We start from the raw sequence: 16,628 nt of genomic DNA, 5'->3' as shown, positions 1-16,628 counted from the left end.
ATATATATATATATATATATACAAATATTAATGTGTACATACATTATTAGAAGTAAGGGTTTTCATCGGTCGGTTCGGTTAGTTTTCGGTTTTTTCGGTTTTGGTTTTACAAATTTATGATTCGATATCCGAACTATTTTTCTTCGGTTCGGTTCGATTTTCTACTGAAATGGTTCGGTTATTTCAGGTGGTTATTTCGGTTTTGATACAATAATTTAAATTAATAAGATAAATATATTGTAAAATATAATATGTTATCTTTTTACATGATTTTTTAGTAAAACATTTAAATATAAAGTCTAAATGAATTACATAAACAACAATCAACTAATTATTCAAAATAATTCATCGTTTACTGATATCATCTCAAAAAATATATAATAAAAATAAAATTATTAATTTAATGAAATTTCGTTTTTTCGGTTGGTTCGGTTTTGACATATATAATCCGAAATCGATTTCGGTTTTAACATCTATATCTGAATTATAAAATTCGGTTTTTGGTTCGATTCATTGCTCGATTTTTTCGGTTTGGATTTTCGATTTTTTCGGTTTTATCCGAAATTTGAAAATCTGTGTATAAAAGATAAATGATTAATTATCAAAATAAAAGTTATTTTAATGTGGAGACGTAACGTTATATTTAAAACTTTATTACGCAATAAATATTTACAGCTGAGATCACAAGTGAAAATATCACAACATTCTTCACAGACAAAACTCCCCAGCATCAAAGTTTTCTGGGGAAGGCAAGTACACCGAGTAGTAAAGAATCTCATTTCTGGATGATAAAGATTTAGGAGAATGTGGTTATCTAAATATAAATTGAATTCCCAGCAGGTTTTTGTTTTATACCAAACTCCATTATGTGTTTGATGCTGACAGTGATACCAAATGCTCACTGACCAGACCTCGGGTTCCAAAAAAACTTTGGGATTTGAGATTAACTTATTCAAGAAACTAGCAATCTTTGTTTCATCGTTGGGGTGGTTTATTTTTTATTAGATTAAAAATCTTGATTCAAAAATGTTCTTTTAAAGCATGGTTATGTCGGTGGTGTGCTTTATCAGTTGAATTGAGCTTCATTGTTGTAATAAAGTGGATCTCTGTGGTTTCTGAGGTGAGTTCTCATCTGGGTTGTGTTTTTTTTTTCTATAATTTTTATTTGATTGGCAGTGGTCGAACGTTTTGTTTGTTATTGTTCAGTAAATTTATGGCACTAAAATTCAGATCATTTTACTTGTTTTCCATTGGCGTTACTGGTTCCGATAAGAGTTCCGTGGCTGTTCTGTAGAAGATTTTTGTTGCATTTAGCTGGAATTTCGTGTCTTAAATGAATTTTGTGTTAACTTTGCTTGTACTTCTTGTTTGATGCCGTAGATGTAAAGAAATGAAATCTATTTCTTGTTTCTTTTATGAATCTTTATGTTTGGTGCTGTAATCCTTGGCATTTAAAGCACATGTTTTAGTTCATTTGTAATGTTCTGAGTAATTGTAAGCGAGGAAGATTTAGAAAGATGATGATATTGTCTGTCTTGGATATTTTGTTGTATTGAACTTTGAATAGGATGAGTTGCCATTTTATGTTCTATGAATCAGGTCATGGGATTTTGGACCTCGTCGTTGATCTTGCTGGCCTTTCTCCCAACAATTTTAGTCCAGAACTTGGATGAGGCAAGACTTATCATTGACACAAGTACAATAATCACTGAAACAGATGCTAGTTATATTTGTGCTACTATTGATTGGTGGCCTCAAGATAAGTGCAACTACAACAGATGCCCATGGGGATCATCATCCGTTATAAATCTTGTAAGAACTACTTTAACGAGATTTTTTTTGCTGAAATCTAGCTTCCAAAAATGGACGCTGATGGTGTTTTTTCATTTTGTCAGAACTTATCTCACCCTTCTCTGAACAATGCTGTCCAAGGTATACACTTCCCTACGATAAACTTTGGAAAGTTATATGTGAATTATATGATATGTTATTCCTAGTAACTTCCTGTTTCAATTGGTTGCTCCATAGCTTTTAAGAATTTGCGAATCAGAATTGGCGGTTCGCTGCAAGACCAAGTTCTGTATAATGTGGGAAAACTGAATTCGCCTTGCCGCCAATTTAGGAAGGAGAGGGGTGGGTTGTTTGGATTTTCAAAGGGATGCTTACATATGGAGAGGTGGGATGAGCTGAATAACTTTTTCAAGAAGACGGGGTACGATTCAGTATGTACATGTGTTGCTGTATATATGCATGCGTGTGCACGAGCATGTCTCTGTTTCAGCAATTAAGCAGCTGATAGGTCTGACTTTGTTGCAGCGCTATTGTGACTTTTGGCCTTAATGCATTAAATGGTAGACATCATATTAGAAGGGGAGTTTGGGGAGGAGATTGGAATTCCGGCAACGCTCGTGATTTCATTAATTACACTATATCCAAAGAGTACCATATAGACTCTTGGGAATTTGGTATAAATCTCTTCTTTCAATCTTTCAAAAATATTTGACTAATTCTTTCATTTGGTCTAAGTTTTGTGAAGGATTTTCCAGCATCATATGCTAGAAACAAATAATTTGTCTCACTTTCACCACGCAGGTAATGAGTTATGCGGCAAAGGTGTTGGGGCTAGTGTTGGTCCTGAGCAATATGGAAAAGATTCAATCCATCTGAACGCTATGGTTAATGAATTGTATAAGAATTTTGGCTCAAGACCTCTTATCTTGGCTCCAGGAGGGTTCTTTGATAAGTTGTGGTTCAAGAAACTACTTCAAATCTCTGGTTCACACGTAGTTGATGTTATATCTCATCATTTGTATAATTTGGGTCCTGGTGGGTACTTTCTTTAAAAAAATCTCTAATTATAAATCTTGATCTCATTAAATATTTGCCTTGCCAGGTTCTTTATTATATTTTAATATGTAATCCTTACCGTTTGCTGTGTTCTTGATGTTATTTCTTTAAAAAAAAATTTAGTGACCTCTGCCATTAATCACATTGCAGCAAATGATCCTAATCTTGCAAGTAAAATCCTCAATCCTGATCACTTGAACAAGGCATCATTCGTATTCAGCAATATTACATCAACCATTCAAGTTTATGGCCCCTGGACTTCTGCCTGGATTGGAGAATCAGGAGGCGCCTACAACAATGGTGCTAGGGACATATCAAACACATTTTTGAACAGCTTTTGGTTGGTTTTTAGTCCAGCTTCATTCATTTTATAAAAGAAATCTTCTTACCGAACAAGAGATGAAATTTCAGAATCGAGATATCTTGTTCACTAAAACAGCGTCTCAATATAGGTATCTAGATCAACTTGGAATGGCAGCAAAGTACAATACTAAAGTATATTGCAGGCAGACTTTGATTGGTGGATTCTACGGACTTCTTAACAAAACTACCTTCATTCCAAATCCTGATTATTATAGGTAAGTACTATTCTAGTTGAGTCACACTCATGTTTTTTACGCATATACCTTCAGTCGTGTTAAATATCTTTTGGGTATAGTGCACTTCTATGGCATCGGCTTATGGGAAAAGGAGTGCTTGCTGTTAACAGCTATGCATCACCACATTTGCGCACTTATGCTCATTGTTCAAAAGAAAGTGTAAGAACCCCTCAAATCATTTTCTGTAACTGGGTAGATAGAATGCCAAAGATCTCAATTCTTATTGGACATCAATAATTGCCATAATTTTCCTTTGCTTGTTACAAGGAATGAAAATGTCTGTTATGGCATAATGATTGAAACATAATATTCAGGCAGTTTTACAACTAATTTTTTTTAGTTATACTGGTATCTGTAACTATATTTTTTGGCACATCGATTTGTCCCATTTTTCCTGTTTCAATATTTATCGTTTTGATAGGTGGGATGGGAAGGGGAGCCAGGCAATCTACTGGCTTGAAGTCTCCACTTTTACTTCCCATTTTGTACAAAAATACTCAATCTATGAAGCTCTTTCTCGTTTCAGGCAGGCATTACCGTACTTCTTATAAATTTAAGCAATCAAACCGTCTACAACATCGAAATTGAATCCAGTAACAACAGCGAGTTACCTGCGAAAGTCCAAACAGGAAGCACAAAAAGATCTTTTGTGCACGGTCTCAAGAAATCAGTGTCATGGATTGGAAAAAAGGCAGTGGATGTGAAACTAGTTCGAGAAGAGTATCACTTGACTCCCGAAAACGGTGATCTCCGAAGCAAAACCATGATGTTGAATGATCAACCACTACAATTGACTGAAAAAAGTGATATCCCGAGTTTGGTTCCCATTTTCCGCGATCTGAATTCTCCGTTAACGATTGATCCTTTGTCGATTAAGTTTGTAGCGTTTCCTAACTTCAATGCTCCAAGTTGCTAATTAAGTTTGATTCATTCAAATATTGGCATTTCCTATGTTGAGTTTGTCATTAGTTAGCCGGTAGTTAGTGTACTCTTCTGTATTTTGGGGGTGTATTTCTGCAAAGAAATAATAAATGTAAATGGTATTTTATATATTGGCAATTAAAGAAATAGCATATACCGTATTTAATGGTTAAAGGGACTTTTGATTGTATCTGATGGTTGAGTAAGGTACTTACTACCAGCAAGATCTGTCAACGTATTTGTGTCTAAAAATATTGCAGCAGATGCTGATTTTTAGCTCATGGATATTTCTTGTTAGTTTGTGTCTGAATATGGCAGCAAATGGCAAGTTTTAGCTCATGGACGTTTGTTTCAAATTCTTTTAGATGTATATGTAAATAGTTGGAGTAGTTAAAATGTGGACCCTTTTGGCTTAAAATTCAAAATAAGTCGAATACTATTTTCAATCCCATACTCGAATTTAAGCTTGAAACTTAAAATTAACTATTCGAGTGTGGTATGAGGTCCTAGAATCCGAATTCTAACACTTGCATTTAAAACATCACGTTTAAATTTAGAGATATATTATCTTCGTCACCCCATTTTTTTTTATCTAAGTGTGCAAAAATTAGCATATCAGACCCTTGAATCCAAACATAATAATTAATATGTGCATAGTGGTTTCATCAACAAATACACACTTTTTTATTTAAAAAAAAAAAAGATTACAAAGAAACACATCAACAAAATTCAGTAACCACTCTTGGTGGGAAAAAAAAAGAAAAAAAATCATCACCAAAAAATGAAAAACTCTATCTCCTGATATTCATGGAGTTGATATTCATACTTTTTGACAATTTACATGGAAATCTTCGAAAAAAGTCCTCGGATTTCCACTAAAATGGCACTTCACACGCCTCACCCATGAATTTTCTCTGCACATTGGTATACAATTCAGAAAAATAGGATCCACCAGAAGGCTCTAACATTCTTAATAAATTCAGGCTTGTTCAACAGAGATGATGCACCTGTAATGAAGTTTGCATTAATGGTGCTGAAATGTAAGCGTGACGAAGAACATAATAATATAAAAGGACATGTACCATGCATGAAGAGGAGATTAGAATAACAAACCCTTGATACAAGTTCAACAAGAAGGCTCTTGTGAAATATGAGGTTATAAATTATGTTTTGTTGATACTCCTGACAACGAGGCTTTGCGAGGTGTAGGATTTTTGCTTCTCTTTGGCAATCTACATCACAAAATGTAAATACCATTAATCAATCTTGACAAAAATCTCTTCCATGTGGAAAGTAAGAGATTGGAGTTTTGCCTACCTGAGCCTCCAATTCAGCTATTCTTTGCAAAGATATTTGCTCTACACATGCACGACGTTTGCACTCTTCTTCAAGCAACCCTGTTATTTGGTACCTCAACTCGGCCATTTCCTGGGCCAAATCTTCTGCTTCTTCTTTTGCGTTCAACTTTTCTTTTCTCAGCTCTTCCTAGCAAACGTTGTTCACAAACTTTCAGACACTGAGAACTACATTACCAAAGTTGGTAAGATCCAAAACTATAAACGTTCACATAACTTAAAAGATGCCACATATAGTCATTTACTAACTATGACGAGTCAGCATTTGTATAGTTGCTGCATGACAAGCACAAGCGTGTAAATAATCATGCCAGCATACCTTAAGCTCTCTCACAAGAAGCTCATAGTCGTCTATCTGACGTGTCATTTCAGCCATCTTGTTTCTTTTTTCTGCATCCAGTGCTTCTGGTGTAGCAAACTTGGAAAGCAGGGGACCCAAAATATTGCCGCAGGTACTGCAAGCAAAGGTTCAGAAGCATCAAAATAAGTTGAACATGTTAATGACAACTTTAGCAGAGTAGCATGTGATTAGTCTACCTTTTTCAACTTTAATAGATTCCAGCTGCAATGACGAAGGTATCAAATAGCATTCAAAAAATTACGCAAAGGAATTGATGTCATGCCATTGCACCGAATGACACCATATTTTAATCTTCTAATAAGGTGCTTGTGAACCATGTGAATGAGTGTTGAAAACATGAAAACAAGTAAAGCAAGGAGGATGTCCTGAAGAATATTCCACAGTGGCAGTTGGCCTTTAGTTCTCAAGGAGTCAAGGACATAGCAGGTGCATCAATTACCAGTGAATGACAGTATGGGACTTAAATACTTTTGAATGAAGCGAGAAATACAAGATACTCATGCAGTATTTACATCCAAGTAATTACTCCACCCAGTGTAGAGCTAAAATAACCAATTAAATTTTAGCGGTTGACCAATTGATATGATGCACACTCAGATACACATAAATACATAGAAGTCTTTAGAATACCTTGTATCATTTTCTCTTTCACTTGATAGATAGCCATTTTTCCAAAGCAACCCAGTAAATCGCTCCTCCATCTTCTCAGCAAATTCTTTGGCATTCAATTCAGATGCTTTGACTTTTTCTTTCAAGTCTTTATTTTCTTTGTCTAAGATCTCAATTACCTTATCAGCATCCTGAATCTGAAGCTCAAGATCCAGAATGAACTCATTCATAGAAGCATTTTGTTGAGTTTTTTCTTCTAGCAATTTTTTTGCTTCGAAAAAATTCTGCTCCAAGGCTGTTAGCTCTAGTTTAGTACTCTCTATTTCACATTGATACTCCAATCCCATTGATGCTATTGACTCCTCCAGCTTCTCAACACATGAAGCTGAGTTCCTTATTATAACTTCTTTATCCTCAATTTCTTCCGTTAATAGCACTCGCTCAGATTCAAATATCTTCATCTGCTCCCTTAAATGTCTGACCTCCTCCTCCAGATTTTCCATGTTTGCAAGTTTTAACCGAAGGCTGCTAATTTCTTCATCAAGGCAGTTTAGGTCAGAGTTTCTTGTATTCAATTGATCCTGCAGGTAATCTGCGAGTTATTATTTAACTGATCAGTCTAAAATCTAATAATAAGATGATAGAGTATCATGTTAGGACTATCTAAAAAAATTTAATTGAAAAAGGGTGAGGCTCTCTTCTTTGTCTTCTAATTAGTTTGGGAAAAACAACTTCAAGGAAAAGACTCTCCACATCTTAACATATAAGTTGCAATTTAATTCTAAAAGGAGATAGTGGCCAGTGGCCACTTAAGTAGGTATCTTTATATCATGAATATGAAATAAGAAAATAATAGAAAAACTCTAGCCATAAGCCATTGTTCCTAGCAATCACATTGTTGGCAATCTCTCGGAGATGAATAGTTTGAAGCAAAACCATATGAAAAAAGAGTTTCACATCATCTCCAGACAATGTGAAGATAAACTCTAAGAATGAAAGTAAATTGCTGAGGATGTCCCACCTATTTCTTGGCAACAATTACTCAATTCTCTTTCCAAGTCCTGTATGTGGTTTTTGTCTTCCTCACGGGCTTCAGATAAATTCTTGACATGACATTCCAATTTCTGCGGCAAAGAGAAGTGAAACTAGAATTAATGGGCAATTCAGTCATATATCCTAATATTGCTTGAAATTAATCAAATTTGTAATTTAATGGGCAATGTGGTATTCACTTTGCAGTTCCATAATACGGATTTGTTCTCATTTATGATTTAATTCATGTCAAAAGCACATAAATGTATATACAATACCATTGACAGATTGGATCAAGATGGGAAATAAAGTAAAGTAGGATAGAAAGTAAAGATGGAAAGGGTTTCAATCAGAATCTGAATAACGCCACTATTTGCCTAAGTGAGAAACTTAAATAGTGGGTAACTCGTTAAAAATGACAGATAAACCTAAAGAAGATGATGTTTTTTGCTTTATGTAGAAGGAAATGTGTTTAATCACTAAGATGGAGGCAGGAATAACTTGAGACAATTGACTATTTCATCTTTTCTCCAAAACACTCAGTACCCAAGATTAGCTACTGTAATTTTGAAAAACATAAGGAGGGCCAATAACAGATACCACCATTTTATAGGGAAAAAGAAAGAGATTAAGTACCATAACCTAAGCTTTGTGCAATACATAGTCTATCACATGAGCATGCAACTAAAAGAAAAAAGTAATACTCTGATTAGTTCGAAGCTCTGGGACTTTGAATCTCTCAACATTTCCTTTTCCTTTGTCAGCTGTATCAGAGGATTAATTTAAACGCATTAAACGACAAAACGGCTGAACAGCATAACGGTCAGACAACAGGCATTGATAGAAACATTGATGAAATCGGTAATAAAATATGAAATATATTCAAAAATTGATGAGAAAAGCAAAGTCAATCTTATTCATGCATCTGAAGCATGTTATTAGAATGACCAGATCAGACCTGTAAGTGCATGTTATTAAAATCACCAAATTAAACCAGTAAACACATGTTATTCAAATGATCAAATTAGACCTGTAAAATGCTCTGCAGTTTTCCCGATTGACACGTTTCTCTTGCAACATTTGTTTCAAAAGTACAATGTTTTCAAAATCTTGTAAGTAATTGAAGTCAATTGAGTCCTCATGCATAACTACCATGGTACTTAATTTGGCATAAATTTCAGTTTTTTCATGTCTCCTTTGCAATGTCTAATTATATCTCAAGTTTGCCTTCCTCACTCATCCCTGACACACACTGACATCATTGGTGGTCAGCCTGCACTTGTTTGCAAATGATGAAACAAGTTTTTCACTAAATTCCAATACTTTACTTATTTATACATGAAAAAAAGCAGATGACAGCAATTTTATTAGAACTTAATAGAAAATAAACAATAAATGAAGTAGCGTAGCAATCAACATTTACCAACTTACAATACCATTTCAAATAATATAATCCAATCTCTTGAATTTCTCCATACTAAAAACAGCAAAACTAGTATTTTTAAAAAAAATGAGAAAATATGCTAACCTCCTTGCATCTTGCCCTGATCTCCAACAAATCATCATCTTTTAAAGAGACATTGCTACCGCATCCACCAGACATCTAGAAGCTACAGAGATTTAAAATATTCACCACCCTTTGAAAATGTAACAATCAGACAGACTTGTCATTTTTGTTCCTTTTTCCTTAAAGAAAAACCCATCTTTCATCAAAATGCCACAGCGTGACAGGGAGCAAAAATTCCCATTAAGGAAAATTCTTGACAATATTTATGTCTCCAATCCGACATATCTTAAATTGGCTGCTTAATGGATAGAGTAGAAGGAGCAGTATGTCATTGAAAATAACTTTGGTTAACGAGGATATGTTATGTAAGATCAAACATGAAAACACATTAAAAGACGTGACTTTCAGCTCCAACAAAACAAACTCAATCAAAATTACCAAAAAATCAAAAAGGCAAAAGGATTACAGAAGAACCCAGAAACTGGTTGTGAATAACAAAGAACCCATAATATAAAATCAATAAAATGTCTCAAAAAGATTATTTCTTTTGCCCTTATGATATCTATGGATGATAAAAACAACTGCATCAACAAAAACTTGGGGAGAATTGGAATTTACCGATTTTTAATTTCCGTATAATTACGCTAACAGGCTGCAAATATCTTCCCAAGAAATTGTGAATTTGTCCGCTATGGTTTTGTGGAGAAATTAAAGAATAATTGCCAATTATGAATGAGAATGTTGGTCAAACAACAGCTTGAAATGAAATGCTGGAGACTTTATTTTGAATAAAACTTTCGAAAATCACAACATGCCCCTCGGTTTTCCGAAATTAACGTAATGTTAGTATATGTTTATTATTAAGATAATAGAAATTATATTTTTGGTTGGGTACGTTTGTCGTTTTTCGTTCGTGATTTTGATATTTTATATTATTAATTTTTTATTTAAGTATTTCAAACAACATGTGACGTATAGTGTCATATCAGCACTTCACATGAAAAATGAATAAAATGACCAAAAATCGAAATATACACTATTAAAACAGAAATTCGATAGGTAGATGACGAAAATCGCAAATAAACAAACATATATTACCATAAATACAGTTTTTTCTACTTTTAATTGTAAAGTTATAATTTTAAAATGGGTTATTTGCATTCACATCATCTATATTTTATATATATGACACACATCCCGTGTAAAAATTATAACATGATAAGGTAGTCCAGTGTAAAATATATAAATTATAGGGGTGAACGCAAATTACTAATTTTAAAATTATTTCAGGTACAAGTAAATAAAAACATGCATGGTTACTATAAAAAATTTATGAACGAAATTATATATAGCTATCAATTTAAAAATAATTAAGGGCATATATTATTTTAATCTTTTCTATCAGGAATCAGGATGCATATTTATAATAAATTTTTTTTTCTATTTGTTGTTTATTTAAATTTTCATCATTTTGATTCTTGATTAAGTTCAAAAATTAAAATTTAGTATTTTTCAATTTAAATTTTTTAGAATAATTGCATCCTTTATTATTATTATTGAAAGTATGAATATATATCATTATTATTATTGAAAGTATGAATATATAACATTAATATATTGGAATATAATATCAAGTTTTACATCACTTCATATGAATAAAAAAATCCAAGTCAGCTTATAGTGTAAGATCGAATGCTGTGGACTCAAGTAAAACAAACACCACCACTAAAGATGGGGTCGGAAAATAGAGAGTGTCTACATAAATTAAGTGTTCAATATTTCTTTGATTATGGATTCGCTTTAATATATGAAAGTAATTTGTTTAACGTAATAAGAATTATGTGTATCAAATTTAAGTATTGATTCGGATGTTGTAACATTTTATGACAACGTGCAGCGAAATAATATAACACATAAATAAATAACTTAATTAAAAATAATTTAGAGATGATTATACACAAGTGAACACACACATGTGCAATGCCTCATAACAAAATAATCATTAGAAAAGAAATAGAGTTTACAAAATCAATACTAATGAAGAAACGAAAAAATATCTTCTTTTACAAGTTAAGAAAGTAAATTGTATCATAAAATATCAATAACAAAAATAATAAAAACACAAGAATGCAAATCTATGTTGCTGAAATTCGGAACATTAAAAAAATTCTTCAATCAATATTTTGTAAGGTGTTGTCTTCAAATGTCTTCAACACGTCACAAAAACACAAGTAAACTGCGATGCTTCGTCTTTGCGAGTACTTCAGAAAATTCACCGGAACTTTATCTATGTTATCTCGTATCTCGTTTGTCTCACTTCTTTTAGTGCAACAATTATTCTTCAATATGTATAAACTTGTGTTGATCTTGATATGATTCCCGCAAGATAAGAAAATTAGTATTTTATTAGGAAACAAAAATTTTTAAGTATTAAATATCAAATCTAGAGTTTAAGAAACTCAATATTCTATAAAGGTAAAACTCTTATGTAAAATATTGTTTAAAAAGAAAAATAATAATTTTAAGGAATTGTGTCTTGCAGTGCAAGTCATGTTTCCTTTCAATATCTTTTTTTGTCTTTCTAGACAAAAACATTAAACTACTTGGATTGGCCACTTAATATAAGAACCAATGCCTCATAATCAAAGCGTGCGTATTGATAGGATATTTAATGTTAAATGATAAATGTTATTGTCCCCGTGTTGTCAATACTTCGAACTACGCTCAAGCTAATATGATCAAATTCATGAGGATATATGTTTTTATAGAGATAAACGCTCTTTCACATCTTCTTAAACTGAAATGAGGATAGCATTAAAACCACCTTAACACCTAATTAACAAGAACTTAAGAAACATGAAATGAGATTAAAACTAAACAAACTCAGAGCAGATAAAATGATAAATAAAATCATTGATTGCTATCAATGTTAGTAGCTTCTTCAACTTCGTCTTCGGTGTTATCACTTTCTTTTGTTCCTGATGATCTTGCTTCCGAAGTTTGCGTATCATTCTTATCTCCCCTTTTTTTCCAGAATGGATAACCAAATCCTAAAAAACACCAAATTCCATTTTTTGGGTTTCATAATGAGCAATTAACTCTTTGGTCTGGACAATTTGTTTGAGGGCAAAATCAATCTGGCCCTGGAGATGTGCTGGAGTGATCAGTATGAATTCAGATGATGGGGTCTTGGCATCGACATCTGGGGCAACACGTGACTCAGACCAATGAAGATATATCTTCTGATTACCTTTGAAAATGGCCAGAGCAATCTTCAGCAGATCACTTACATCGAAAATCTCCTTATCAACGTCTCTTGTGAGTTCTTGAGACTCAAAGATCCCATAAATCAGTGAGAGAAAATAAAGTTTGGACGATTTGAAACCTCCCGCGGCAAATTGGAGGACTGCTTTGAAGATTGACTTTCCAAAATTAAAGGTATTTTTGAGTTCCAATGGAAAACAAAACTAATGTATGTGGTCTCATCACTACTGTAGAATTGGTTGAAAGAGTCCAATTACGTGTAACAATTTTGTGAAGAACTGAGTAAAAATAGTCAAGTTGGCTGCACAAAAGGCAGCTTGGATGTGTTGGAAAGTGAGTGATCAAGCTTTTGGTTAATACTAAAGTAACCTCATGTATGCAATGAAGTAATTTGTTTGATTTCTCATCACCTACACCTGGTGAGAGATTGGTTTAGAACCCGAGAATATGCTTATGACAGTATGATACCACTGAAGAAATAGTCGAAAATAGCTCACGGAGTTTGAGGAAAGCCACGATATTCTGCCTAGAAAAGCCATCTGTATCCACGTTTTTCTCATCAATGAACTCTTGGCTGGCATACATAGACCATTGAATCAGAGATTTTCAGCGTAGAACTTAGTTGAGAAGGCTTTGCTCAAATCATAGTCTTTGTTGTCCATGTTGTCTGGAATTTCATCAACATCACACTCAACATCTTCACTATCAGCTTCATTATCTGCACTATCATCAAATTTTTCATTAGTAGAGGTGGAAGATGAACTGTTGGAGGACTCAGGACTGTTGTCCGCAAATTCCTGTTACATTTCTGCACTAGCCCCATCTAATAGTGATAACCTACCCTTGCACCAAGTTTTCAAACTTACTGCTGCCACTACTACTGTTGCACCACAAGCCCCTCTTTTCTCATTGCTCCAAGACTAGCAGGTGGAGTGGTCATTTGAGATACGCTCCCAAAATCAACTCACTTAGGAATTAAGAAACCAGTTCCCACTGATAAAAGCAAAGGCAAAATGTTTGTTCTTCCTAAAGAACCAGTGAAAACAGGTCCCAAATCTTCTATTCAGATGACCATCGACCTTCACATGGAGGAAATCGAAAGATCTATTGAAGAAGATATTGCCTATTTCTATGACTGGGTTAATATTTGAACAGTTCAACATCTATCAGCGTTCAGTCGATTTCTTTGTCGAAAATATTTAATATACTCTTAAATTTATTAACTCATCGATTTTTCCTTCGGAGATAGAGTCGGGATTACAGGATTGGAGGAAACAAAAAATTTAGTTAATCTGTTCTATAATTTTTTATCGACATTTTTACATGTACTTAATGTATTTGATGTAAGAAAAACGTGACACATACTAAAAGAAGTAGCGTGTACAAATTGAAATTGGCGACGGCCAAGAAAATTTAGATGCGTACACGATTCTTCTTCTGAATCTCGGCTCCCGATACACTCATCGATGGTATGAGAAACGCCTATAAATAGAAGCGATTGAGGTCCCTAAGCACACACATCTCATAAGGAATATACACCATCTACAGAGAACGTGAAGTGCTTAGAAGGCTTCAACCGAGAAGAAAATCAGAGAAATCAAAATTTTCAATGGCCGGAGGTAACACTCGATTTATTTCCGCATATAGTTTTTTCATGTTCATGTATACGTAAAAAACATGATTTTGAGAAAAAATTTCTAACATTTGGTATCAGAGCCGTGATACCTGTGCCTTGAAAATATTTGATTTCATATCATGAAATTTTGAGAAAAGAATTTTAAGTTTTACGTAAGAAACTTAAAATTTAAAGATCGAACATAATAATATTAAGAAACTTACTTTAGAATTGTGTTCTCGATCGGAGTTTGAATTTTTTCTTTGAATCTTAAAAAAAATGAAATGAGAATTTTCGGAGAAGATGCTACTGGTTTTTTCTGAAAATGGAGGATGAAGAAGACGAAAGTTTGCAAAATGAAATATTGCAAATTGATGATTGAAGCAATTGAATTCGGTATGAAATACGAATTATTCAAACAAAGTATTAAATTGAATGGGACCCACATCAATTTATATAATGCAAAGTTGTGTCGGTAATGCATATTATTTTTATTTTTTAAAAAATATATATATTTAAATATGCGGGACCCACATGTTTATAATAATTCATTATTATTATTATTATTATTTTAATAATAATTATGCGGGACCCATATGTTTATAATAATTCATTTTTATTATTTTTGTTTTTAAAATAATAATAATAATAATAATAAATACATAAACAATGATTAATATGTTATTAAGTTATATGTATAATTCGGTATACATATAAGATTTGATCAAATAATTTGTACACATTAAAAAAAAATTCGACGTAATTTCTAATACATGTTTATAAATTATTTTTGCATGTTAGATAAAATATCAAATTTTATGGATAAGTGTTTGATGTGTACATGCAAATTTAATATTATGTTTGCATTTATTTTTTGATGTTTTTAAATGCAAATTGTATTGAAAAATATTTTGGTAAATCAATATTCACATTATGTTCATATTAAATTATATTGAGTTGTTTATAATTTGAAATGAACATATCAAGTAAGATGTGAATATAATAAAATAAAATATTTCAGATATTCACAAATGAACAAATAATTATCACTTTATCACTACTCTTATAAAAGAGAAAAACTGATGAGAAGCCCACATTTTCACGTAAATGTGATTCTCACTTTATCACTACTCTGATTGAAGAGAAAAACTGATGGGAAATTATTTGTTCGTATGAAATAAAAATGTGAATATAAAGATATTAAACGAAAATTTTTGGCTTATAAAGATTCACATAAATGTGGATAATTAAAGTAAATAATAATTATATGGTGACGTGAGAAAACATGATCTAGGAGAGTTCTTCATAGATCGGTTTAAACTGCCTTAATTAGCCACTGGTCTCCCTGAGGAACGTTGCTCTGACTAGGAGTTAGGTATTTAAAGGGCCTTAGCACTACCTATCTTTCCTGTGAGCACTCTTGGAAAATGTTGATTATGTTACTAAATAATTATTATATAAAGTATTAAAGTACAGTCAAAATTTTGTCCAGTGAACCGTATAATTTTAAATAATTGAGAAATAGCCACAACATCCTTAATTATGGAAAATTATGCATTAAGTGGATTTGGATAACATAATGGACAACAATTGTAATTAATTATATAAACATAATAAATTTTACCCCACATGGATTTTTATTATATTTATATAACTAATTAGGTTAAAATATCAAATTATATTTTTCTTAATTTACCCACAGGAGTTAAGGAAAATACAATTTGATAGTTTTATCATAAAGTTACAGAAAAATCTTATTGAATTAAAATTTTAGCCCACAGGAAAATTTTATGTCACTAGAACCTGCGAGTTTTTCTGATATGAAATGTGACATTCCCGAACTAAAGGGCGACAACTATAGAATATGGAAAGAAAGAATTCTTCTTCAATTAGGGTGGATGGATATTGATTATGCTATAAGGAAAGACGAACCATCTGCTATTACTGAAAACAGCATTCCGGACGATGTTGATCTTTATGAAAAATGGGAGCGATCTAATCGACTCTGCGTAATGTTCATAAAGACCAAAATCTCTGCTGGTATGCGTGGTTCTGTCGACCAGCATAATAATGTCAAAGAATTACTGAAGGCTATTGATGAACAGTTTCAGTCTTCAGATAAGGCACTTGCCAGTACCCTAATTATGGAATTCCCTTCATTAAGGCTCACCAGTGTGAGAGGTGTGCGAGAGCACATAATGAAAATGTGGGACATAGCGGCTCAGCTCAAAACACTTGAAGTGGAAATGTCTGAGACTTTTCTTGTGCACTACATTCTATGCACTCTTCCACAACAATATGGACCCTTCAAAATTTCCTACAACACACATAAGGATAAATGGTCAATTAATGAATTAATGACCATGTGTGTTCAAGAGGAAGGAAGATTGTTGATGGAAACAAGTGATAATGTATTTATGGCTACACAAAGAAAGTATAAGAAGTAAGCCAAAGTCAAGGGAAAAGGGAAAATGGAAAAGAATAATTCCACCTCAACCTGACATTAAGAAAGAAACCA

At 32.8% G+C, this 16,628-nt stretch overlaps 2 protein-coding genes across 5 annotated transcripts; one reads left to right on the top strand and one right to left on the bottom strand.

The window, feature by feature from the left end:
• Nucleotides 1–689: 689 nt before the first annotated feature.
• On the top strand, nt 690–4,555 carry LOC140975581 (heparanase-like protein 1). 2 transcript variants are annotated; one of them, XM_073439359.1, is made up of 10 exons: nt 690–840; nt 1,600–1,812; nt 1,896–1,932; nt 2,029–2,212; nt 2,317–2,465; nt 2,593–2,826; nt 2,998–3,187; nt 3,300–3,425; nt 3,506–3,605; nt 3,973–4,555. In XM_073439359.1, exons 1-10 carry the CDS (start codon nt 805–807, stop codon nt 4,360–4,362), a joined length of 1,659 nt encoding a protein of 552 aa, XP_073295460.1. In that variant the 5' UTR covers nt 690–804; the 3' UTR covers nt 4,363–4,555. The 2 variants fall into 2 exon arrangements, with proteins under 2 accessions (XP_073295460.1, XP_073295461.1); XM_073439360.1 differs by having other exon boundaries at nt 701–1,120.
• Nucleotides 4,556–5,449: 894 nt separating this feature from the next.
• On the bottom strand, nt 5,450–10,002 carry LOC140975582 (uncharacterized). Of its 3 annotated transcripts, none has more exons than XM_073439361.1 (8): nt 9,850–10,002; nt 9,253–9,334; nt 8,429–8,488; nt 7,714–7,816; nt 6,714–7,284; nt 6,042–6,177; nt 5,685–5,852; nt 5,450–5,599 (listed from the first exon to the last, which is right to left on the bottom strand). In XM_073439361.1, the coding sequence occupies exons 2-8, from the start codon at nt 9,325–9,327 to the stop codon at nt 5,531–5,533; spliced, it is 1,182 nt and encodes a 393-aa protein (XP_073295462.1). In that variant the 5' UTR covers nt 9,328–9,334; nt 9,850–10,002; the 3' UTR covers nt 5,450–5,530. The 3 variants fall into 3 exon arrangements, 2 of the variants coding, with proteins under 2 accessions (XP_073295462.1, XP_073295463.1); XM_073439362.1 differs by having other exon boundaries at nt 9,253–9,327; XR_012175001.1 differs by lacking the exon at nt 9,850–10,002 and having other exon boundaries at nt 5,685–5,848; nt 9,253–9,474.
• Nucleotides 10,003–16,628: the final 6,626 nt, after the last annotated feature.

The sequence above is a fragment of the Primulina huaijiensis genome, chromosome 4 (assembly GCF_012295235.1).
Source record: "Primulina huaijiensis isolate GDHJ02 chromosome 4, ASM1229523v2, whole genome shotgun sequence".
Taxonomy (NCBI): Eukaryota; Viridiplantae; Streptophyta; class Magnoliopsida; order Lamiales; family Gesneriaceae; genus Primulina; species Primulina huaijiensis.
The sequence above is the reverse complement of the archived record's forward strand: the minus strand, read 5'-3'. Positions and strand labels throughout refer to the sequence as shown.